The sequence below is a fragment of the Emys orbicularis genome, chromosome 24 (assembly GCF_028017835.1).
Source record: "Emys orbicularis isolate rEmyOrb1 chromosome 24, rEmyOrb1.hap1, whole genome shotgun sequence".
NCBI classification, from domain to species: domain Eukaryota; kingdom Metazoa; phylum Chordata; order Testudines; family Emydidae; genus Emys; species Emys orbicularis.
In genome coordinates this window covers 7,606,177-7,630,875 of record NC_088706.1, presented here as the reverse complement: position 1 = coordinate 7,630,875, position 24,699 = coordinate 7,606,177, and the positions used below count along the sequence as shown (strand labels likewise).

Below are 24,699 nucleotides of genomic sequence, written 5' to 3'. Positions count from 1 at the left end.
CAGCCTCACAGGGGGAGTGGGAGCCCAGGCTGGTGGGTCAGGGGGCTCAGTGGTACCCCAGTTCCAGGTGGCAACCCGGGGGGAACCCATCACAGCTCCCATTTAAGTCAATGACCAAACTTGTATCCAACCTGCACAAAGCCCCATACACAGCTCAAGAGGCAGAAATTGACTCTATTAAAGTAAGAGGAGAAACTTGCTTATCCATTTCTGAAATCGCGAGCAGACCATCACTATTATAGACTTGGACCTAAATTTTGTTTTTTAAAAAAATGTAATACCCAGAGCATTATTATATTATTATTTGTATTATTGTAGTTCCCACTAGCGCCAGTAATAGCTAATAATAGCTAGCCCTCTTATGGCGCTCTTCATCTGTAGAGCTCAGTCAGCAAACTGCTCTATCACAAACAAGCAAAACAGATTTGCCTCTTTCGAGTTTTTATTGTTACTCTACATCTGTGGATCAGACCGCTCTGGGCAATGCAATTTCTTTCATTTAAAAAGTGCTCTTCTGCTGGAATGGCCACAGTGCCACCTACTGGACAAAGAGAGCTGCTGAGAGTCAGTGTTGGGCAAAGGCACCACGCGTGCTGAGAGCTCTAAAGCTCCTCGTGTGCTGTCCTCAGAGTGCCTCACTGCTGAGCTAAAGCAGCTGACTAGGACAGAAAGGAGGGTTCAGTCTCCATGGCCCATTCAATGCTTGGCCTCTCTTCGGGTGTATCTATTAAGGGGGCCAATTAGTGCCAGTTGAGGTGCTGGCGATGTGGACATCTGTCTGCTAGGAACATTGTCAACACTGCACAGCTGGGAGAGGGCAGGAACGAATGTACGTGGGCTAGATTCAAAGCAGTGGCGTCAGAGGTGAAAGGCTCCATCTCCTATTGCCACTCCTCTAGGCCACTGAGACATCAGACACGACTATTTTTTATCCCCAGTGAATTGACTCCAACAGGATAGAGTATCCTGGATTGGATAACTGCTTGGTCCTTGTCAAAGACAGGATCCCTTTTTAAAGAATGTATCTAGCTGTGAGGCCCAAACTTCTACCTTACAGGACCTTAAACGCAGCCTGCAAATCTGTGAGCTCCTTGTGTAATTAGGCTTGAAGCACTAACCAAGAGCAAACTTGTGCAGAGCATCAAATGGCAGGATGCTGGGTTTCTCTATGCTCACAGGCACACGCACGGCACCTTCCCTCTCTGCTGCCTGTCTACTCCGCTCTTAGCAGCAGTCATTGGATTGCAATAAATAGCATTCACGTTGCATGTGTGTATCCAGCAACTGAAAGAGGTAGCAGAGTTACAGTGAGGCCTTGCAACCTTACCATGGACACTTAGGGTATGTTTTCACTACCCGCTGGATCAGCGGGCAGCGATCGATCCAATGGGGATCGATTTATCGTGTCTAGTCTAGACGCGATAAATCGACCCCCGAGTGCTCTCCCGTGGACTCCTGTACTCCAGCTCGGTGAGACGTGCAGGCAGAGTCAACGGGGGAACGACAGCAGTCGACTCACCGCGGTGAAGACACCACGGTAAGTCGATCGAAGTACGTCGACTTCAGCTACGTTATTCACGTAGCTGAAGTTGTGTAACTTAGATCAATCCCCACCCCAGTGTAGACCAGGGCTTAGACAGCCTTTAAAGAGCAACTTTAAGTCAGCTGCATTAGTTACTTTGCTTGCCTCTATTATTTTAGTAAGTCACCTGGAATGATACATACTTCTCTCTGACTTCTCGCAGTGCCTTATTACTTTATAATAATGGAGGCACCAGCTGAACTGATGGGTAAGACCATGAAAAACAAAGCTGTAGTAGGAACATAAGTTAGTAAGAGCAATAAAATACTGAGGAGATGTACATGAAAAGATGGGAGTAGTTCTCTTATGCTATGAAGAATCCTTCTCCTTCTGAAGTTTATGGCGCATACATAAAAAATATTTACAAGAGTCTAATGAAGGAAAATCAAACAGTTAAAGCCCACAATTAGGGCTCGTTAAAAGTATAAACAGAAATAATTCCATGTCGTTTTAAAAGTCTTTTTTAATTAAAACAAGTTTTTGTGTATTTAGACAATCTGCTGCAGTGTTGAGGACCTAATAAAATTAAGCACTGGGCTAATGGGTCAGAGTCAGAAAGTGAAACTAACTAAACAGATGGTGAAACTTGATTTGTCTAGTTTCACTGTGTCAGTTGCAGGAAAAGGAAAGAGTAACAAACAGTATAAATCCAAAGAGCAAATTAGATTTTTAAATGTATTTGTTTTAATCTAGCATGTTAATACTAGCAAGGAAACTTTTTTACTGAATATTTTCTATGTGGACAGCAAGCTTTAAGGGGACACTATCAACTTGATATCCAGTCGGTTTAAAACGTGATTTGGAAGTGGCTTTAGGTGTAGCACTTGTGTCTGGGGCCCACCGCCAAATCTTTGGGGGTTTATGACTAAGTGTTGTGATTTGTAAAAATGCTTTTCCCTCAAAAACCCAGAGGGGAAGTGACTGACTGTGCACAGAGGTTGAGGTTTTTGAGGGGCTAGAGGAGCTAGGCACTCCATCCCAGTAAAAGCCAATGGGATTTGGGTATGTAACTTGCAGGGATGTCTTAGACACACTCCCCCAAAGTGCCATCAAATGGGTGCTTCCATATTCTGGCACCCAACTTGAGCCAATTTGTGTGTGATGTTCAGAGGTGCTGGGCACTCACAACTCCTAGTAATTCAGTAGGAAGAAACTGAAAGGTCAGGGTGTCTCACGTTAGGTGCCAAAAACAGAGGTGCCAAAAATTAGTGAATCCTTCAGAAAAAGTGGCTGATACAACATGTTCAGAGCACAGTGTAGCTTGTGCTGGTGGTGTCCCTTTAACCACTGCTCAGTTTGGGTTCTGTTACTAGGGCATAAATAGTGCTCACCTCTCCCATTACAGCAATTGGTGTCTCCCCTGTTGCCTGGGCAACACGATGCTCTACCAGATAAAACATGTATTCATCGTAGAGCAGGCGAATCAGGTGAAAGGAACCAAAGCTGGCAGCACTGCGCAAGGTGAGGTCACGGATCACCATAGAGCTAGAGAACGGTTAGGAAACAAAACATTTTGGACACATTTTAGAACCACAGATTGGCTGGTGTGAATTCTAGAGTGGGAAGAATCATGGGAAATGCTGAGTCATACTGTGCAGTACGTAATACGCGATCGTTAAATTCTTCCTTTCACCCCAAAAAATCTCAAAGCACTTTAGGAACATTAGTTAATTTAGCCTCACAAAGCCCCTAGCAAAGGAGATTCGGATTATTATCCCCAATTCACAGATGGGGAACTAAGACGGAGAATCAGGGCCTGATTTTCCATTGCCCTAAACACTCGTGTAGTCATTCATGCCAGGGTAGAGTGATTTAGGACCCTAACTTTCGGCAGCCAGGTTTTAGGATATTGACCTTGGATGGCTTTTCTTTTTGAAGTCTGGCCTGCAGATGAACAAAATACAATTTAGCAGCAAGGTATTTAGATGTCCCAAGCAGGTGCATATACACTTCCAGGATAAAAAAAAAAAAAAAAAAAAAGAGCTGTACCTATAGAAGGACCACTTCAGCAGGAACTGCCTAGCTGCCTTGGGGAAGCTGGGGCTGTCCTCATGGTGCTTTAGAACTTGGGTGACAACGTTATCCAGCCAACTGGCCCACTGATCGAGGGAGCTCTGCTGCTGTAGCGTGAGTTTGAAATCCTGCTCCAGCTTCTGCACCATGCCTTCTTCACACTGGCATACCCAGGAGGCTTGCTCCTGCCAAGGGCACAAGAGGAAATTAGAAATGGATATTTACATGCCTGAGCAAAACTGCTGTTCATTCCATCTCATGGCTTTTGGTGCATCCTGACTCATATATCTGGCAAAGGAAAAGACTCCAAGTCAGCAGAATAACATTCTGGCTCACGGGACTCCATGACTAGATCTTCTGTATGTCCCAGCAACATCTGGGATTTTCAAAAGATGCCTCATTAGGTGCTAATAGGCAGCAGGTTTAAAACAAACAAAAGGAAGTATTTCTTCACACAACGCACAGTCAATCTGTGGAACTCCGCCAGAGGGTGTTGTGAAGGCCAAAACTGTAACAGGATTAAAAAAAAGAACTAGATAAATTCATGGAGGATAGGTCCATCAATGGCTATTAGCCAGGATGGACAGGGATGGTGCCTGTGTTTGCCAGAAGTTGGGAATGGATGACAGGGGATGGATCACTTGATGATTACCTGTTCTGTTCATTCCCTTTGAAGCACCTGGCATTGGCCACTGTCGGTAGACAGGATACTGGGCTAGATGGACCTTTGGTCTGACCCAGTATGGCCGTTCTTATGTTCTAAACTGCCACTGAGTTAAATGGGATTTGGGCACCTAACTCTTTAGTCCTGTGTGAGATTTTCAAAAGCATTTACAAGCTTTAGGAGCACAAGTCCTGTAGGTTTTCAAAGGGACCTATACTCCTAAATCACACAGGCACTTCTGAAAATCCCACCCATTAACCCTTTCACCAACCGATATCAGCGTGGTTTTTCAACATTAATAAGCCTCTCAACCCACCATACGGTGCAGGTCAGTACTAGCGTCCCCATTTCATTGGGTGGGAAACGGAAGCACAGAGAGGTTGTGACCTGCTAAAAAAATCAGGATTGACACTCTGGAGACTCCCAGTACCCTGCCCAAAGCACTAAAATCCGGGCTTCTCAAATGTGTCCATAGCGTGAGCCCCATTTTATAAAGTGATGGTCTTGTGGACACCTCCTTTCCTGCTCACCACTGTATGACCTCACCTATAGCAACTGCTTTCCTAGAAAAGCAATCCTGGGAAAGCATTTAATGTATGCTTCATTGTCTGGTGGTGCAATCTGGTAGTTGGAAATAAGCAGGTGCTAGCACTATGTGACCAGCTAGATTTCTGCGGGCCACTGTAGTTTAAGAATCCTTGCACCACGTCATATGGCCTCAACAACTGAAACATCAAAAAGTCACCTGCACATTGGCGAAGTCCACTCGATTGAGGTCGCTGAGCATCTGGTTTATCTGGGAGGTGTTCTGGAGCACAGCGCGAGCTGCCTGAGCCAGATGGTTCAGGGAAGTGTATCTCCGTAATGTCTGTGCAAAGGCACTCACTACTCCAACCTGTAAAAGGTACACCCACCACAGGGCCATACAGATTACACACATACCTTTCAAAACACTTAGGACATAAGCACTAAGCCACTCTTGGCTACTGCGTAAAGGCACAACACTCTTCTATTGATGCTGCTACTTATAAATCTTTGCTAGCACTCTTCACTGTAATAGCTCACTGTAATAGCTACCTCATATCAACCTAATTTTCTTCTTTGAAAGGGTACTGGCCTAATGGATAGAGGAGAAGGAGTAGGCATGATATAGTCGATGCCGCCTCAGCACAGGAGCTGGACTTTATGACTTCTCAAGGTCCCTTCCATCCCTACATTTCTGTGATCCTCCCAAGGCAATTTGCCAGAGTGGAACCCTTGGCTCCACATCAGCAGCAGGGGAGAGTGTTACAGAAACATATGACTGGAGGAGGAAAATGAGCAGCTTTGACCATGTTTATCAGCTTGGACAATTTAGTGTTTATGTAAATCAAAGGCTGGCAGAACTGACAAGTAGAGGAGACACTGCAGTTAAACAAGGCCTGCCAATGCTCCTCTGTCACTGCCGGCATTCCAGCTCTCTCTCCAGTAGAGCATCATTCCACTGCAGATGCCTAATTGCACACTGTTTTATCTGCGACTACAGGGTGCGGTAAGTGCTTGATGAACACAGTGTCTGAACAATTAATCATCGCTGTTGAGTACTGCATTTGAAGCCTGGAGTTAGAAATAGCAAATCCAGGCCCCAGCATACATGCTTCATGAGATGAAGTGGCTGTGACCATATATTCCAGGAGGAGATATCACCCCATCCGCATGTCCATGATAATGTGACATGGACCTCTCCCCACATCTTGCTATTCTGGCTGAACACTGCCTGTTTATTCTGCTGAGTTGAGCATGGAATATGCCCAACTGGCCAAGTGAGCAGTGATGGTGTAACAAGGCCCAGCAGAAGCACGTCATTAAGGTGGGCCCAGAATGCCAGTCACCAAAGCCTGAAATACCAGTGGCTTGGAACCACTGCACGAAACTGTAACAAAACACTTCCCCCCTGTTTGTAACAAACTCCCACTGTTTACCTTTGTCTGGACTACCTGTGGGGGGAAATCGCTCATTGCATTCATCAGCCATCCTTCCAAACTCTTTGCAAAATTGCGGATGGCTTGCGTCAAGGTGCCTGCAAGAGAGAAGTCAGGATAGTTAGAGAGGCTTTTCCAAATTGCTTTAATGAGACCTGTCAGCCTAGAACTACTCTGGGAGATACTAAATCAAGATAATAGCTATTGGATCAGAAATTGTACCATGGGAGCCTAGTGCAGTTACAGATTAATCAGATGAATGCAGTCCATTGGGGTCTTGCAAAAAAAAAAAAAAAAAAAAATGGAGACTGAAATATATTCATCGGGCTGTGATTTTTATCCAACAAATTAAATAGCTCCCTCTTATTATTTGAGGCATATGTGAAACTTTTCTAAGACCACTGGCATCTATAATAATAATGTTCAAGTGCATGTGTGGGCCAGGATATGAAAATCACAGACAACTAGAAGTTCATAGCACTGAAGCGATCATTTGCCTTTTTAAAACAAGATGGGATAATTTTTCAAAAAGATATGCTCTAGTTCAAACAGGAATTATTTTGGGTAAGTTCCGTGGCCTGTCTTATACAGGAGGTCAGACTAGATGATCACAATGGTCCCTTCTGGCCTTGGAATCTGTGAATCTCTTTTGTTTGATATGCACTTGTATAGTATAGTAATTAGCAATAAGGCCCAACATCATGCAGAATGGACCAATAAGGACAATTAAGCTTCCGTGCTACAGGTACTTGTGGAGTTAGGCTTTTACCGAGGACCTGGGCTAACATTTTCAAAGCTGGGTGCCTGAAGGCAGGCTGTTAAATCCATATTGAGGCAACTAAACAAAAAGTAGCCCAGTGTTCAGAGATGTGAAGTGAATGGAAGCTGCAGATTCTCAGCATCTCCGAAAACTGGGTCACTTTTATTTAGTTGCCTAAATATGGAGTTCAGAGCCCAACTTTGTGTACCCAGGTTTGCAAATGTTGAGCCTCGTCTCCATTGTAAAGCTACCTTGTTAAAGTGCCTTTTTGGTTGTTTTTGCATCAAAACAAATTTAACTTGTTCCTTTTTATTTACTAGGTCACAATAGCAAATAAACATGTTTTTTAATGTATTTTTGCTGGGTTTGTGGTGAACAACAGAAATCACAGGCAGGAAAGAGGCATTTAAAAAAACTACATTTACTGAAAATGAAAACTTACGTTGTGAAAGGGGCGGGCCTGGCAGTTCTAAAGAAGCAAACCTTCTTGTTCATTCCCGGACAAGGCAGTGACAGCAAGAGTTTTCTCCATGCCGCCTAGATATCAATCCTGACATATACAACCCCACCTATACAGGGGCCATTTATAGCCCACTCGGTCCTTGCCTCTTCTATTAAAATCGAACACTTAAAGTACTTACCTGGCCCCCATTATGGTGGTATTTGAGCATCTCACAATGATTTATCCTCACCGCCCTCAGAGGTAGGGAAGTGCTATTATCCCCATTTTACAGAAGGGGGCCCGAGGCACAGAGAGACAAAAGGCCCAAAAGGTATTTAACTCACACTCATTTCAATGGGAGTTAGTCACCTAAATACTTTTAAAAAGCTGGCCTCAAGTGACTTTCCCAAGGTCACACAGGAAGTCTGTGGCAAAGCTGGGAGCTGAACTCATGTTTCCTGAGTCTCAGCTTAGCACACAAGCCTCCAGACCATCCTTACCCTCCTGCCAACAGGAGGGCACATGGTGGTGGTTTTCTGCCACTAGGGACTGCACTGATGCCATTAGGTCACTATTGACCTGGACAGAGTCTAAGCTAGTGAATGAGGAATTGATCCAGCAAAGCACATAAGCATGTGCTTCACTCTCGGTGCTTTCAGTGAGACTTCAGTGATTGCTGAATCAGGGCCTTGGGGGTAAAAGCCTCTGCATCCTGTGCTAATCTCCCAAACCAGTGTCAATATATACAGAGAGAGAAAAAATCTACAATGTGCAGTCTGGGCCAGAATGATGTGATATAACAGAAAGACACACATCTCTAAGGAAGCATTCAGCACAGATTAATTATGCTTAAACACATTCTATGCGTATTAAGCCTACATTTTCCAACTTGGTTCCTGGCCAAAGCCTGAGGCTGTGATAATGTGATTAACTGAATTTTTAAAAGACGGAAAAATACATCTAGGAGCCATGATACGATGCCCAAATGGGAATCATTCCATATAGAGGAGACGACTGTTGCCATAACAGGCTCGAATACAAAACAAAACCCTTCTACGCCAGCCTTTATGGCAAGTGGTAGCCAACCTCAGTGAACCATCTATTTCTATTGCACAATATGGAGTGAAACAGTAAAAAAAAAAAAAACCACAAGAAAGAAAAAAGTTGGTCAAGAGTCAGGGCTCCCCATGCCATTCTGATCACTTCACAACATACTTACCAGGCACCGGCCTCAGCACGTCAGGGATGAGGATCTCCACCAGGGCCTGATACAGGATGTGATCACAGCTTCTCATCCATTTCAGGATAGGATCGTATTTACACAGAGTGATGAGCTTGTCCTTTGGGATGACCCCTTCGTGTTCTTCTTCACTACATGGCAAAGAGTAATGTAGTGTTAAAGGCACCTTTCACTTTATGCACGTACAGTTGTTCCATATTTCTCATTAGAATAACACATTTTGGGTTTTAGTGAAAGACAACCTCTGGAGTCTCTCTGAGGAAGTGGTGCTTGATCATTTGTAGGGACTTCATCAGTTCTGGGAGCTCAGCACTCTGTATCATGTCTCTACTAGTTCTGGCCAGGATCTGACCTCCTATCCACACACCCCATCTGGACCTCCTCTCATTCCTCCAGTCCTCTCTCAGAGGCTGGTCCTTCATTGCCATCAACTCAACCACCCACAACAGTTGCCTGCCTCCTTCTGGCTCAGTGATTCCCCATTCCCCTCTTTCTAAAACAAATGCAGCTCAAAACCCAATTTTTTTTCACTCCTTTCAACAAGCAAGGGCTCATCCGGTTCCTCACAGTGAGGCTGGCCATTCCCAGACAACCACACCTCTCCTTTCCGCTGTCCAACCTACTCCTTTTGACTATCACATTGCCACTGAGCGGACTGCTGTGACATGTTGTATTGCCCGGTATTGTATACGAGCAGTGCCAAATTTGCCCGGGAAACAAATACTGAAAACATTTTCATGGAGGAAAAGCCAGTCCCATGCTGTGACAACGACACAGCATTGTCTTCAAGTGAATGAGGTCAATTTAACCTGCCTCAATATCTCTTTATACATGGGCAGAAGGGTCTTTACTCTTCTTTTTAGTATTTTTAAGTAACTTTATTTCTCCTGAGATGGCACCCTGGAAACCGTACATTATCTTGCTCATAATTACAAGACCCTATCTAAGGAATAGAGTGAGAAAAATGACTTTCTGATGGGAAGCAAAGGGAAGCTGCAAGAGTGGTCACGTGCCCCTCCCCAGCGGCGCGGACACGTCATTTCAGGCACCTGGAGCAGCAGGTGAGGAGGAAATCACTGCGCTGGGGGGCTGAGGATGCCCTGGCTGGTGTCTCCGACCCTGCGCCGTGCTCAGCTGCTAGCCCCAGCTGGGGCTGGGCTGGGGAGGACAGGACTTCCTCTTCCCCTGCGAGCCCCACCCCCCTGCATCTGGACCACCCTGCCGAGCCCCCCGAACCCGACCCCCACCCCACTAGGCCCCACTCCCCCAGCACCCCGACCCCCTGCAAGAGACACCCACATGAGACCCCTCCTGCTGAGCCCCCATCCTCCCCCACACTGAGACCCCCCCCCGCTGAGCCCCAACCATCTTCACCTGGACCCCCCGCAGAGTCTCATTTCCCCTGCACCCAGAGCCCCCAATGAGCCCCTGTGCATCCAGATCTGCCCCCAGCTGTCCGCACCCAGATTGCCCCACGCAGAACCCTCTCACTCCACACCTGGATCCCCCCACACTAAGCCCTCCACACTTGGATCCTGCCGGGCTGAGTCTGCCTGCCCCACACCTGGATCGGGGGCCAGGGCTGGGCATGTGTTCAAGACTCTGTCCCACTTGCTTGCTAGTGGGAGAGGAGCTATGGTGAGTGCTGGATCATTTATTAAGCGGATGACACTAAGCTGGGGGGAGAGGTAGATATGCTGGAGAGTAGGGATAGGGTCCAGAGTGACCTAGACAAATGGGAGGATTGGGCCAAAAGAAATCTGATGAGGTTCAACAAGGACAAGTGCAGAGTCCTGCACTTAGGACAGAAGAATCCCATGCACCGCTACAGGCTGGGGACCGACTGGCTAAGCGGCAGTTCTGCAGAAAAGGACCTGGGGATTGCGGTGGACAAGAAGCTGGATACGAGTCAACAGTGTGCCCTTGTTGCCAAGAAGGCTAACGCCATATTGGGCTGCATTAGTCGGAGCATTACCAGCAGATCGAGGGAAGTGATTATTCCCTGTATTCGGCACTGGTGAGGCCCATCTGGAGTATTGCGTCCAGTTTTGGGCCCCCCACTACAGAAAGGATGTGGACAAATTGGAGACAGTCCAGCGGAGGGCAACGAAAATGATTAGGGGGCTGGGGCACATAACTTATGAGGAGAGGCTGAGGGAACCTGCCCTGGCCCGGTGCGTGACGCTGCCACCCTGGAGCCTCTCCAGGTAAGCGGCGCCGGGCTGGAGCCCACCCCCCAAACCACTCCTGCACCCTGTACCCCAACTCCCCGCCTCGCACCTCTCCTGCACCTCAACCCCCACCCTGAGCCCCCTGCTGCACCTTGCACCCCTCGTGCACCCCAACCCCCTGCCCTGAGCCCCCTCCCACACTCCGCACCCCTCCCTGCACCATTGCCCTGAGCCCTCTCCCACACTGTGCACCCCCTCCTGTACCCCAACCCCCTTCCCTGAGCCCCCTCGTACACCCTGCACCCCTCCTCTGCCCCAACTCCTTGCCCTGAGCCCCTTCCTGCACACCGCACCCCCTACCACACCCTGCACTCCCTCCCGCACCCCAACTCCCTGCCCCAGTCCTATATTCATGGCCCTGTATGCGATTTCCCCACCCAGATGTGGCCCTCGGGCCAAAAAGTTGCCCACCCCTGAGCTAGGCTGTTCTCAGTGGTGGCAGATGACAGAACAAGAAGCAATGGTCTCAAGTTGCAGTGGGGGAGGTCTAGGTTGGATATTAGGAAACACTATTTCACTAGGAGGGTGGGGAAGCACTGGAATGGGTTACCTAGGGAGGTGGTGGAATCTCCTTCCTTAGAGGTTTTTATGGTCAGGCTTGACAAAGCCCTGGCTGGGATGATTTAGTTGGGGATTGGCCCTGCTCTGAGCAGGGGGTTGGACTAGATGACCTCCTGAGGTCCCTTCCAACCCTGAGATTCTATGATCTTGGTGTGCCTGGTGCGGAGGGGCAGGACCCCAGGGGATTTCTGGGACAGGCTCGGCCCCTGCGCTGTGTTAGGGTCAGATACAGCCTCACCGCCAAGTCCGTGTCCCGGGGGGGGGGATGCAGGATGACCTCTCACCTCCACAGCCAGTGGCCTGTGCTCCCCACTGCCATGCAGGAGCCTCCACATTTATTTATTGGCAAATAAAATATGTAGAATTTTATTGTGTGCAGAATTTTTAATATTTTTGGCACAGAATTTCCTGAGGAGTAAAATCTTGCGAGACTGCAGCCCCAATGCATGAAACTGATGTTTGTGTCTTCCCTGATTGTGCAGCCCACCTGTAATAATTTTCTCGGTGGTGTAAGATTTTTAACAATACCTCAATGTTCCGTGACTGTATCCCAATTACGATGCACCCCTATTTTTGTTTCCTATCTCTGACTCTCTAAACTAAACATCTGAAAAGAAACCTGCAGTTACAGTGTTTCTTTGCAGCGATCCATCCATCGGGCACTATCTGAGGAGGATAATCGGGTTAGAATTTGAAGATTATTAGGAGAAAGGAGGGGATTTTCTCCCCATTTCCCAAATTTGTACAGTCCTTGCTCTGAATATAAAACATTAGGACCTGAAATCCTTATATACAGTCAGTGAAAGTGGATACTATTTGGACTTTCATTACCATTCCAACTATTTCAGTTTCCTCTATTTTCACTCACTGTCCGTTTCCCTGTCACTTGGCGGCAGGTTACTAACGCATAAACAGAGAAGAATAGGAAATAACAGCGAACTAGGCAAGAATACAATTAAAAGATCAAAGCAGCACATTTTGTCATTATCTGCCCCAGAACACAAGGCTTTTTTTTTTTTTTTTTAATTTTCATGGCAACCTGATTAAGAACGAGTCCCCGTTTAGCTGAATGTCATTATGTTCTTATTGGCTTCCTCTGATGTCATTCTGTAATAACATTCAATGACATGCAGTTCTAAATGTCTGTCTATACCGGGCTTCTATAAAAGCAGTGACCCATTCCTGTTAGTCAAAATAACACATGTTTTAGATTAGTGTCTGTAATCAAAGGTGACAGCACGTCAAACAAACAGATACTAAAATCCTCTGCATCTGGTATACAATTACAATAGTATACTTCTAACTCTATCCCTAAGATAGGGTCCTCTCCTGGTAGGTAGTTAACATCCTTAACTCTTACAGATCAATACAATCATGAAGCTGAAAACAGTATCACTCATGATCTCTAAGGTAAAACACTAGTAAAAGTTAGGTCATCCAAAGGTTAGTAAAGGTAAGTTTGTAACCATTTACCTGGAAGGCATGGTGGTAGAGCCATCACTAGATGGTGTTTTAGAACTCCAGAAGGACTGCCACAGCTTCTCAATGTAATGAAACTGAAGGTTCATTACAACATCCAAAGTTGCCTAAGAATTAAAGATGACAGCTCATAAGATGCTCTGATAACATTCAGTCACACAGCTTCTTCGTTAAGTGGAATACCCTACCATCTGGATTAGATTAGATACAAAAGTAGAACAATCTACAATGTGTTGTTTTAACAGACAGAATATAAGCAGATCACACAGGGAGGAAATAACTTGAACTATGCTATCAAGCCAATCAGAAACATTCCGGTTCAGAACCCACGCCTCAAGAGAGCAGGACTGGGGTAGAAGGAGCACACTATGGAATCAGATCCTAGATCAAGCAAACAGAGCCTATATAGTTACCTCACAGTGTCGTCTGTAAAGAAGCTGTAGCGTCTTGACATCATTCATGGTGATCCCCTCTTGTAAGAGGACATTTCCTAGATCAGGTGCCGGGAAATCAGGAAAGACATGGGTTACATCTAGGAGAAAAGTTGGGAAAGATGGCAAACTTTAACAGGAATTCATAGTTTTATAAGACTATGAATTAGGATGCAATTTTGCAGCAGACGGTTGCTACATTTCATATTTCAGATAACGAACAATGAGATTAGTGAATTGAGACTGATTGTCCAATACTTCAACATGTCACTTCCAAAAAAGAACACCGCTGCCCAATTATTCATTGTCGAAAAGAAAATGTTTTTATTGCAACTAGGAGGAAAGAAACACGAATGCTTTGTACCACTATAATGTGCATTCCCATTAGATTTTCTCTGAAGTCTGAATTACATCCTTTCGGTATTTTGAGAGTACAATGGAAAATTTAATTGGATGGCAGACATCACAGGCACAACTGCATTTTAGAGACTGCTCAGAGAGGTCCATGTTCTTGTGTGTCATTACTCAGAAACACTGGGGGGGGAAACCTCAACCCCACACCTACAGTTTGGACTGGGAAGTAACTGGGTAAACTGTTGGTCCCACTTGTTTGTACCCACTTTCATTCCTCTTAGGTTCCTTTGAAGGAGGAGCTGGTATCCAGCAAATTCTTAACACAGTTTTCCTTAAATAGAAAAAATGCAGCGAACTGTGGCAACTAGTAGGCACTGTGTCTTGCATCCAGTTCTCCTCCCACACATACGGAAATCTATATATTGGAGGCCAGCCTTATTAGGCAATCTCCCCTCTTAAAAGATTGCCCAAAGTATACAGAGTACAGTTCGGATTCACCATTATTAGAAGGCCACCTCCATTAAGCAGTAAATATTTGTTGATCTCTTGAATGGTTACTTAAGGTTTCGATGTAATAGATGCGTGCACTGCTGGACATGATCCTCACCCAGAGTAGTGGGACTTGAATGGTATGTCTTTGTCATAGGAAATATGAGCTTCCCCAAGAATTGAATGCAAACTTTGCAAGGTGCATGCTTCTATCATGTGTGTATGCATTGCAATCACAACAAATCCACCATCTTGGAGACTCTCTCATTTGAGCCATCCGCACAGAAAGAGCTAGGACTAAGACTTTTGTTACTCTTGTTCTGCAGGGCTGCTAGTTTTTCCATTATCAAGAGGAATAGAAGCATAGAATACCAGGGTTGGAAGGGACCTCAGGAGGTCATCTAGTCCAACCCCCTGCTCAAAGCAGGACCAATCCCCAGACAGATTTTTGCCCGAGATCCCTAAATGGCCCGCCCCTCAAGGATTGAACTCACAACCCTGGGTTTAGCAGACCAATGCTCAAACCACTGAGCTATCCCCTGATCCAGAAGAGAACGTGGAGCTTATTGATTTGAATGCCATAACATCAACACTAAGGACAGGATAAAGACTTCCAGTAAAATTAATCTTAACCTTTGCCCCCAACTCATCTTAAACCGGAGCCTTTCTGAGGCTCAGAAAAGTTCAATGAATGGGAAACCTAGCTGCAAGCAAATATAATTTAAAAAAATACTAGTTAAGGGCTCCATTCTTCTGGTTGTGGTGCTTCCCACCCTGGGAAGCCCCACAGAAGTCAGCAGAGGTAGAATCTTAAGATTGCAGGGAGAATTTTAAAGAAAAGATGGCTATTTCTAAGTAATATATATAAATAAATGCTATTTTTAAGAACCGAAGCATGCGACACATGACATCTTTGCAGCATGCCTGAGGAAAGCTGTGCAGATTGTGGGTGTAATAGGGTTAGTGAGGGAAGTTGCAAAGGTAAAAATAAAAGATACGGTATATTAAGCACTTATTAGGATATCTTTGGCAAATATTGAAAATAAACAGACACCTAGAACGGCAATAGATTGGGCCTGCTGAGCAGGGTTGTGAAGCCTTTTCAAGTTAGAAATCAGTAGCATTTCCTAGAAATGAGAAAACTGAAAGGAAGCCTGGAATTTGAGTTGAATTTCCTCACCTATAAACTGCTGATGGTGTTGACTTTGAGCTGCAACTGACTGTTCTGGAGTAGTGTGTAGGCTACTGTTGGATCCACTCTCCCTTATGCCATCCATCTTCTGTGCAGGTCTATACCTAGGAATATAAAAAACCCTCAGACTACAGCTTGGTCGTATGCACATTTAAAATGTGCAAACACACACACAGTGAAAGAGGTACCTGGCAAAGTCATATACCAGTATAACACTTCTGCATTAAACAAACAAACAAGTCGCTTAAAATGTCAGCGTACATTTATAAATAGCTTATAAAGGGTTAATAAATTCTAAATAATTGTTTTGATAAATGGTTAATCAATTGTTAGATCAACAGGTGGTTTATAATCACGGGGTTTGCAAACCTTCTGCTGATATGCTTGTAACTATAACACATATTATTCATATCTGTGATATGCTTATGACATCTATTCAGCATTTATTAAGCCTTTATAAACGTATTCTTAGTATAAAATGTGGCCAAATTATCCATCTCAAATAATCCCAGAGAGGTAAATAGATTGTATAAGTGGCATCAAATGCAGCTTGTTTCTACACAGAGTTAATAACAGGAAGGCAACAGTGTCATTTATATTGCTCTGCATTTAAAATAAAATGATACACAATTGTATGGCGCCTAGCAGAGTGGGGTCCTGATCCACGACTGTCTGGGGCACCTAGGTGCTACTCCAACACAAATAATAAATAATAGTAGTGGCCATTTCCTGACTAACCTCAGAGAAGCATTGTATCTGCTTGTTTTAATTGTTAGATGTTGAAGATAATGTAGAGCAGGTGGATGTCTCTAGTTTGACTGCCCTGGGGCCTGGAGTCTTCTTATCCATGGAGTACAAGCAGAAGAGTAAATGCTCCCCCCTCAGCCCCCTGACCCAGAGAAACAGCTACTAGGGCTTGTGGGTAATTCAGTTCCTATGCTCTATTTGATTCTTGGCTTCTCCAGGGCAGCCCAGAGGGGGGTGGGGGGGGCCAAGTGGGGCAACTTGCCCCAGGCCCCACAGGGGCCCCCACGAGAATATAGTATTCTATAGTATTGCAACTTTTTTTTATGGAAGGGGCCCCCAAAATTGCTTTGCCCCAGGCCCCCTGAATCCTCTGGGCAGCTCTGGGCTTCTCTGCTGATATTGCTAGTGAGGGAAGGGGGCAATCAAAGCAAGTTGTGGTGGGGGGTTTGGTGACAATGACAGCTCCCACTAGGAATGGCCTATGACCAATCAATTTCACATTGGGGTGGGGAAGCCAACCTTGTTTGGTGGCCTAACGTCTTATTGCTACACTTTCCTGATGTGAAACGGACGTCCCAGTTTGTGTCATGTGCATTCATGGTTTGCCTACATTTACTTGGGGGGGCGGAAATGCTAAAATGAATAAAACCATTTGGTTCCAGTGAAGGGACTGGGGCTCGGATACGTACTTTTGTTAATTGCACTAGTTGCTTTTACTGTACCTCTGAGGGTCAACAATCAGGAATGTGTCTTAAGTGCCTGGGATGCCATTTACAAGACAGACTATGAAGCACATTAACTTCTCCTTCATATTACAAATGGGCTGTGTAAAACTGATAGCTGGCCCTCCCCACTGCTCCTAATGTATCAGACATGCAATAAACGTTAGGATGATCCGTTAAAGAAGTGAGGCAGGACCAGTAAAAGTCTAATGGCTGTCTGCATTAGAGCTTTACCACTTATTTATAATTGTGTTTTAAACAATGTTTAAGCACGGTTTCACAAGCCTGTTTCTAACAGAGAGCCAAACACTGGTAGGCTAATGTTTTTTAAAAAGTGTTCTAGATAAATAACACTGTTTTACACACCGGTTTTTTTTAACCAAGTAAAAACACTGTTCTTTAATAGCAGTGAGATTTCACTGCAGATGAGGCCTAATACCAATACTCAAAATACTCAAAAATACTATGGAAGCTTCAGGCAAAAATAGGATGGAAACAATAAATATTTCATGTCTCTGTAGCACCTTCTCCAAATGCTTTATATACACATGTTCATGAAACCTCACATCATCCACCTGAGATAAGTATCATCCTCCCCATTTTATAGACAGGGAAACCGGGGCCGAGAGAAAGGTTACATGATTTGCTCAAGGTCAGACAGTGAATAAGCAGCAGAGCTTCTTTTTTTTTTTTTTTTGCTGTTTGGGAACTAAAAAAGTTGAGATTTTTCCATGCCTTCACTCCAACCAGAAGCAAGAGTGCTGACGCTGCCAAGAGGCAATTCAAGAGTTGCTTTGCATCATGACCTTCATTTAATTTTACCCAGAATTACCAGATGCGAGCCTGATTGGGCCCCATCTGAACCTCTTGCACTAGCTGGTCTATGAAAAGAAAAACAAGATCCCCTTCCACTGGTTAAACACAAATAACTGTACAGCTGAGGTCTTAAAAATGTTGAGTCACTGGGATACAGTGAAAAGGATATTCTGTAGTGTTCACCATAGCAACAGGCAGCCCAAGTCCAAGCCTTTGCTGCACAAAAAAAGGCAAAGAGGAATAGTTTGTGGAATCCGAATTTCTCCTTGACCCTTCTTTATCCTTGTTCAGTATCGGCCACTTCAAGCTCTGTTAAGTGCAGTGCCTTCCTCTTTCCCTATAGCATGTACTTTACCTTATCACTAAGTTTCTTAATTTATGCCATGAGCTATCCCTCAGCATATGGTCCCTTTGCAAATAACCAGCGCTAAAAGCCTCAAGCTCCTGCTGCTGCTGTTTGAGGTGGGACCCAGTGTTTTGCTCTTTTGAGGAAACCACTCCTTGCAGCTTCCATTGCCACAACTAGCAGGTCTGAGAAGCCCTGGGCACATACCTTTGTTTCTGGTGTATGGGCTGTTGCCTCATCGCCATATACTGGGTGTCTTCCTGTAAGTGATTCAGTGGAGATTCTGGCTTTAGACGGATCCCATAATAATGATACTTGGAGTTTCCCCTGCAAGCATAACATTAAAATCTATAGATGTCAGATATTTAATGGAGATGACACACAAGCATTGCAATTTACTTTTAGGCTTCAGTGAAACATTTGACAGTGCTAATGGTGTGTGGATCATAAATGTGCGTTATAACTTCTGTCTAATCCCAGATGCCAATTTAGCATGGATTTACTTTGTTGAATAAGCATATTGAGAACCTAATTTCACATTCAGAGGTGTACATGTTATTTTCAAATCTTGCTGAAACTAAGATCCTGGAGATGAGGGTTTATACCCCAAAATTTGAAAGCAATCAAGAGTCCAGGATCCCTTTTACAAGATTTGTTTGAACACGGCACTTATCTCTGGGAAAATATGGTACCATGTGTCTCAAAACACAGTTCAGTGACATCTACATTGAAAATCTTGCAGCCTAGACCCATTTCAGCCTTGCTTTCAATCTAGTCATAAAACCTTATTCACAGGCAGCTAACGGATCATCCACGTCAAAATACTTTGAGCCAAATCTACGTTTAATAATGGAAACCAATGGAAATATTACCATTGACTTCAGTGGTAGCCAGACATGACCCTTTGTAGTGACAGAGTGAAGGTTTCTTTCTGTATAAAAATGTATAACATGCTCCTCACAGTGGTATCCAGAAATATACTGTGCTTTAAAGCACCAAGAAGGAAATCCCAGCCCCACTGAAGTCAATGGCAAAACTCCAATTGACTTAAATGGGGCCAAGATATCACTCCAGGAGTTGAATGTTGTAGTGAGAAATGCTCTTGGCTGGTGGTCCTCCATGGTCCCTCACCTGTGGCTTTCAGCCTGCACTCTGGAGCCACAGTGATGCTGAAATGTACCTCTTCACTCAAAAAGGAACTGTTCTGATCTTCTCAGCTCCTGTGTCAACTGGGAACTGAAAGTGTCACATTTGATATCAATGTAACTACTTTTTTAAAATTGCAATTGACATTTCAGGTCACAGACTCTTTCATTTTAATTACAGGGTGGTTTCCGGTGAGACCTGTCCTTTAAGTGATCAGTGGCAACTGGAGAATAAGAGGTAAGTGTCAGAATGCAAACTGTTATTTATATAGAATGCCACAGAGATCTTGGAGTCATTCTACCCTTCAATCTGAATTGGCTTTATACAGCAACAGAACTTCACTGTAGGGGTTAGATTTCTGCACATAAAATTGGATAAAACCATCCTAATTGACCCCTCACCAGGGGGTGAGAAAAATCTGGTTCCCCCAACTTTTACCCCATGCCCCCAAATTATCTTCAGTCACCATGGCAGAAGGTGGATTTTATACCTGGGCTAGATTTTCATGATAGTTTTGCGAGGCTGAATTAAGCCTACACAAGATTTCGAAAGAGCAAGAATGGCTGGGAGTTCTTCTCTGGCTGATCAGTGCATATCTGTAGGGTCTCCTAAGCTTTCAGCATTGCACATGGATGACTCAATTAAAGTATCCCCATTAAGCTAGGAGTTCTTTTTAGATCTACCCAGTGCTTGGCTATAGGAATGAGGATGATAATTACACAGCCTGGATGTCCAAAGATAGTAGTTCTGTCAATCAGACTGCAGCAAGAGTTGTCAATTTGTAACTAATGATGGCCAAGCATGTCCTCACTGGGACAGGATAAACGGCTGGGAAAGCACTCATTACAGCCTCAGAGACACCCGCGTTGGTGCTCTTCAGAAGTGTGATGATTTGCACTGTATTGAAGAATCTAAACACATCTTGAATTTAATGATGATTTCACAGCCCAACCACAGACAGAGGATTTAGAGAAAGGAACTGTTGTCTGACAACTGTTTTTCTACATGGAACCCTCCTTGGGGTAGGAATTATTCTCTTCAGGTTTATAAAGGAAAGATTTTGGAATGCTTAGCCCTCTCTGTTGCTGAAATGAAGGATTTTGCAAGCTTTGTGTTATCTGCCTAGTTATTGTAATATGTTTTACATAGCTATTGTCTTAACCCGTTAAAAAGGGATTGGAGTCATTGCAGTGGACCTAAACTTGTGACTCGAAGTTAAAGAACTACTATGGCCAGGAGGAGCCACGCCTGGCATATGCCAAAGCCCTGCTCAGCGCTGGCACGAGGAAGACTCTCCGCCCCACAGCTAAGCTCTGGAGTGGCGGGGGGAGGGGGAGCAATTTCCAGCCTGTTCACGCCCCAAACCTGTAGGTGCCACAGCAGCCCCTGGGGCAGGGGCTTAGCACCCTCTGCACCCACCCCTCACCCTAGGTCCTGCCCCCAGGGACTGTGGGGCTGCTCCATCCCCTAGGCACCCTCCTCTGCTGAACCACCTCTCTGGTCGGGTTCACAGAAGCCTCTGCAGTCAGGTTCCCTGGGCCCTGGTGCACAATGAATCCTTAGGGCTTAACCCCTTCCTGCCCACGCTGTAGCCAGGGCACAGGAGGCGGCTGGGTTATGTCGGTGGCCAGCCTGGAGATGTTAGCTGCCTTTCAACACTGTGCGGGCAGGATGGGACAAGCTGGGGCGGAGGGGGAAGAGACGAGCTCTACAAAGACACGGGCCAGGTCATCCCTTCCCTTCCTCCTCCTCCCCTGCACCTGGAAGCAGCTCCCGTCCCTTCCCTCCTGCACAATGCCGAAAGGCTGCTGCTGGCCACATTCTGCTGTGAACCCTGGTAGAAATCTGGGGAGGGTGGGCATGTGACCCTGTGTGCCCCCTGCCCATATGTTGCCTTGGGAAGAAGTGATGCCAGATACCAGGAGAGGCGGGTCCGTCCTGGGGGCACAGCCAGGCATGGAGGGCAGAGAGCGCTGGGCAGGGAGGGTGAGTCGGTCACCCCCACTGTGTGAGAGAGGTGTACGGGAGTGTGTGTGTGTGTCACCTCTCCCAGTGTGTGTGTGGGGGGGGGGTAAGGGTGTGTGTGTGTCACCCCTTCCCATATGAACCCTAAAGTCTTAAAGATAAGAAGGTAAATAAAAAGAATCCAACTATATAGTATTTCCTTTTAACAGGGGCTCAGTCAACTTGATGTTAATTTGAACGTTTGTACGATTGATTGCCATTGAACTTGCTTGAATACGAGTAATTTTACAGGTGTCCCGTATTCAGTATAGGGAAATACGGTCACCCTATGCATATTTGGGGTTTTAACTATCTTCTAGACACAAATATTCAAGTTAACCTATTCTGTTTTAGTTAGGGTCCTCCCACTTTTTAAAAAGAAGAACACTCCGCTCATGAGACTCAGCCCAGCACCCTGGAAGTTTTATAGGTAAGAAGCCTACTTCTGCATTAGAAAACTCTGAGCAGCATGTCTGTATCTAAAGGTTTGGGCTCAGATTCTGATCTCAGTTACACTGGAGTAAAAACCTGGAGTAACGCTACTGAAATCAACAGAATTCTTTTGGTGTAATCTTTCGGTGAGATCAGAATCTAATCATTTAATTGCAATACGATTCTCTAAGTCTCCAGCTCCTGGTAGCAATCTTGATGAAAAGGGACCTCATTTGTGACACTGATTGGGTTGAGTGGAACAGAGTGTGAGATTGGAAACCAGTTTCCCCATCTGCTGTAACACTGAACCATGAAGCCAAAGTTGAACTTGACTGTTTAGCTACTAAAACAATGGGGTTTATTATTGTTAAGCCAAAATTCAAAACAGAATAAAGACTGCTTAAGAAACTGGCCTATGAGCTCTGTTCACTCCCCACATGGTCAGGCATCCCAAATGAGATCTCTTCAGCAAAATGGCTGCCTCTCCACCTCGGAGCAGATTCAGGAACACCACGGTAATTAAACTTTGTCCTCAAATACCTGACACAGCTGATTCCTGCAGAGAGAAGACTCTTACCTTATGACCTGTTAAGATTACTTATATTGCTTAAAATAGCAATTTTCCATTTGAGATATTGTTTGGTTGTTACTATATAGACCTAGGAATAAACGGCTGTTACCGGTGAATAATGTTGGGTGGATCTGCAGCACCAGTGACAGGAGGGGAGGAGCGTTTTGTGGTATAGATTGCGACAGAACAGGGCAGTAGTTCTCCCTCCTGCAAAACGTAAAGTCAAGAGCCACTGTTCTTAAGGACAATCTGCAACCACTGAAAACAGTTACTACTACGATGACGACTAATATTTGAATTATTGTAACATCTTTTTTGAGACTCTCAGAAGTTTTACAAACTTCAGTTAAGCCTCACACACTCCTCTGAAGGAGGTATTAAACCAATTTTACAGATGGATAAAATATATATAGGCACATGAAGGAGCTCGCCTAAATCCCCAATAGCGAGTCTATGGCAGCGCTGGGAATTATCCATGACTCCTAATACTCAGACGGAGCAGCGCCAGGGTTTTTGGCGCCCTAGGCAGGGGTCCTTCCGCGCTCCCGGTCGTCGTCGGCAATTCTGCGGCGGGGGGGTCCTTCCGTGCTCCCGGTCTTCGGGGCACTTCGGCGGCGGGTCCCGCAGCGAGTGAAGGGCCCGCCGCAGAATTGCCGCCGAAGACCCGGAGCGTGGAAGGACCCCCCGCCGCCGAATTGCCGCCCCTCTCAAATCCTGGCGCCCTAGGCGACCGCCTAGGTGGCCTAAATGGAAGCGCTGGCCCTGATACTCAGATCACTAAACAACAAAGCCTCTCAAGTAATCCACACCACATTATTAAAATGGTGATAACCATAAAAAAGATGGCAAGTCGTTGCCCGTTCATCCATTACTCATTGCAACGTCACTGAATGCAGCGAGTGTCCGGTGCAATGGTATTTAGCATCTAATTGAGTGAAGTGGCATTTCCGCTCATTGGCCTTTCCATGATCTTTCAGAAACAGTGGTAAAGTGAAACAGGTAGGGGCCAAAGAAAGGTGGGAATGTGCTTCTGCTACCATTGAACCCTAATCTCAAACCCTTTTGTACCAACCTTGTTCCCAAGCGCCGAGTTTTCAGCCCCATGAACACAGAACGAATCAGTTTTCCAAAGGAAGCAGCATTCACTGGATCCAGTTTGTGCTCTTGGCAGTGCCGCAGGTAATGGTTATACAGCGAGCTCCTGGGAAGACTCACACCTTCAGCAGTCTCATAATTGTCCAACAGCCACTGGAGCTTTATGTACAAAAATGTAATTTTTTAAAAACCCACACACGTGAAAGACTAAAGATGTTTAAAATGGCCTGCTTAAAAAGATGACAACATTTAAAAGGGAGGAGAACCTTCTTGATGTGATCAGAGTTCAAGAGGACTTAAGTGGTTGGTAGTTAGTACATAACTGCAGCTAACTCTTGTGTGTTTCAATCTGATATTTATGTCCTCCATGATGTAGGAACAGTGTGAAATCAAAAAAGGCTGTCACATACAGCACCCAAGTATACATTGCCACTTAAGCTGATGTCTTCCCTTCCCTCAGTTACATGAATGCAAGGGGAATACGAATCATGGAAAGCCCCCCCCGCCCAAAAAAGTCTCATGAGCTCACTGTTAAGGAGAACAAGGGCTATGGTTCCTGATGCTATTTACTAGGAAAGAAAGATCTCAGAGGAATCTGAATACATTGCTTCTCTGTCTATTCACAATTGTCAACTGCTAATGCAGCAGGCAAAGCTTGTTTGAGTTAATGTATCTTAATTTCAAGCTTGAAATGTTTACAACTGTCCGCTTAACAACAAAATAAATGGCTGCCAAACCCTACCTTAAAATCTGACACGTTACCAGCTATTTTTCAAAATGTATTGTCTGAACTTTACTTCTCTTGACATTTACCTTGATCAGAGTTTGCAATTAGATATAAATTATTTATGTTCAGCCAGTTTGAAAGGGCAGGTCAGTCACACAACTGCAGTTCATGAATTAGAATGTAAAGCCTCTCTAATTGGCTAAATGGCAGATTCAGAAAAATAAAAAGAGTACAATTTTAAAGCAAATATTGACTCATAAAATAAAAAAAAAGCAAGAGAAAAGCTAGATGTACAACCAGGAGTAAATATTGATAAGGTACTTCCTTTAATAAAAATGAGGAGAATCCTGATGAAACGTTGGGCCAACGTTTTCAAAACTAGGGCCTGATTCTGATCTCCCTTTACACTGGTGTGAATCAGGAGTAACTCAATTGAAGCAGATGGAGTTACATTGATGTAAAGCTAACAGGAGAGCAGAATCAAGCCTTGTGTGCCAAAATCATAGCTGCAAAATATGACCCTGATAGAACAAAGCATTCAAGTATGTGCTTAACCTTAAGCGGATGCTTTGTCCCTGAAGTTAATGGTATTAAAGCACATGCCAAGTGCTTTGTACACTTGTGCATGCAGGTCTCTGTTCAACAAACACATACCTGCTCACACACAAAAAGGCTTGTATCTTCCTGACAGCAG

At 45.0% G+C, this 24,699-nt stretch overlaps 1 protein-coding gene across 2 annotated transcripts in view; it reads right to left on the bottom strand.

Annotated features, from left to right (window-relative positions):
* Positions 1-24,699, bottom strand: part of RFX2 (regulatory factor X2) — a 52,366-nt gene that overhangs the window by 4,582 nt on the left and 23,085 nt on the right. For both annotated transcript variants that reach the window (XM_065422125.1, XM_065422126.1), the window contains 10 exons: positions 23,256-23,437; positions 18,238-18,357; positions 15,388-15,503; positions 13,347-13,465; positions 12,928-13,040; positions 8,642-8,793; positions 6,221-6,318; positions 5,005-5,154; positions 3,572-3,780; positions 2,914-3,067 (listed from right to left, as the gene is read on the bottom strand). In XM_065422125.1, coding sequence (XP_065278197.1) covers positions 2,914-3,067; positions 3,572-3,780; positions 5,005-5,154; positions 6,221-6,318; positions 8,642-8,793; positions 12,928-13,040; positions 13,347-13,465; positions 15,388-15,503; positions 18,238-18,357; positions 23,256-23,437 — 1,413 coding nt within the window. The remainder of the gene's footprint in view (positions 1-2,913; positions 3,068-3,571; positions 3,781-5,004; positions 5,155-6,220; positions 6,319-8,641; positions 8,794-12,927; positions 13,041-13,346; positions 13,466-15,387; positions 15,504-18,237; positions 18,358-23,255; positions 23,438-24,699) is intronic.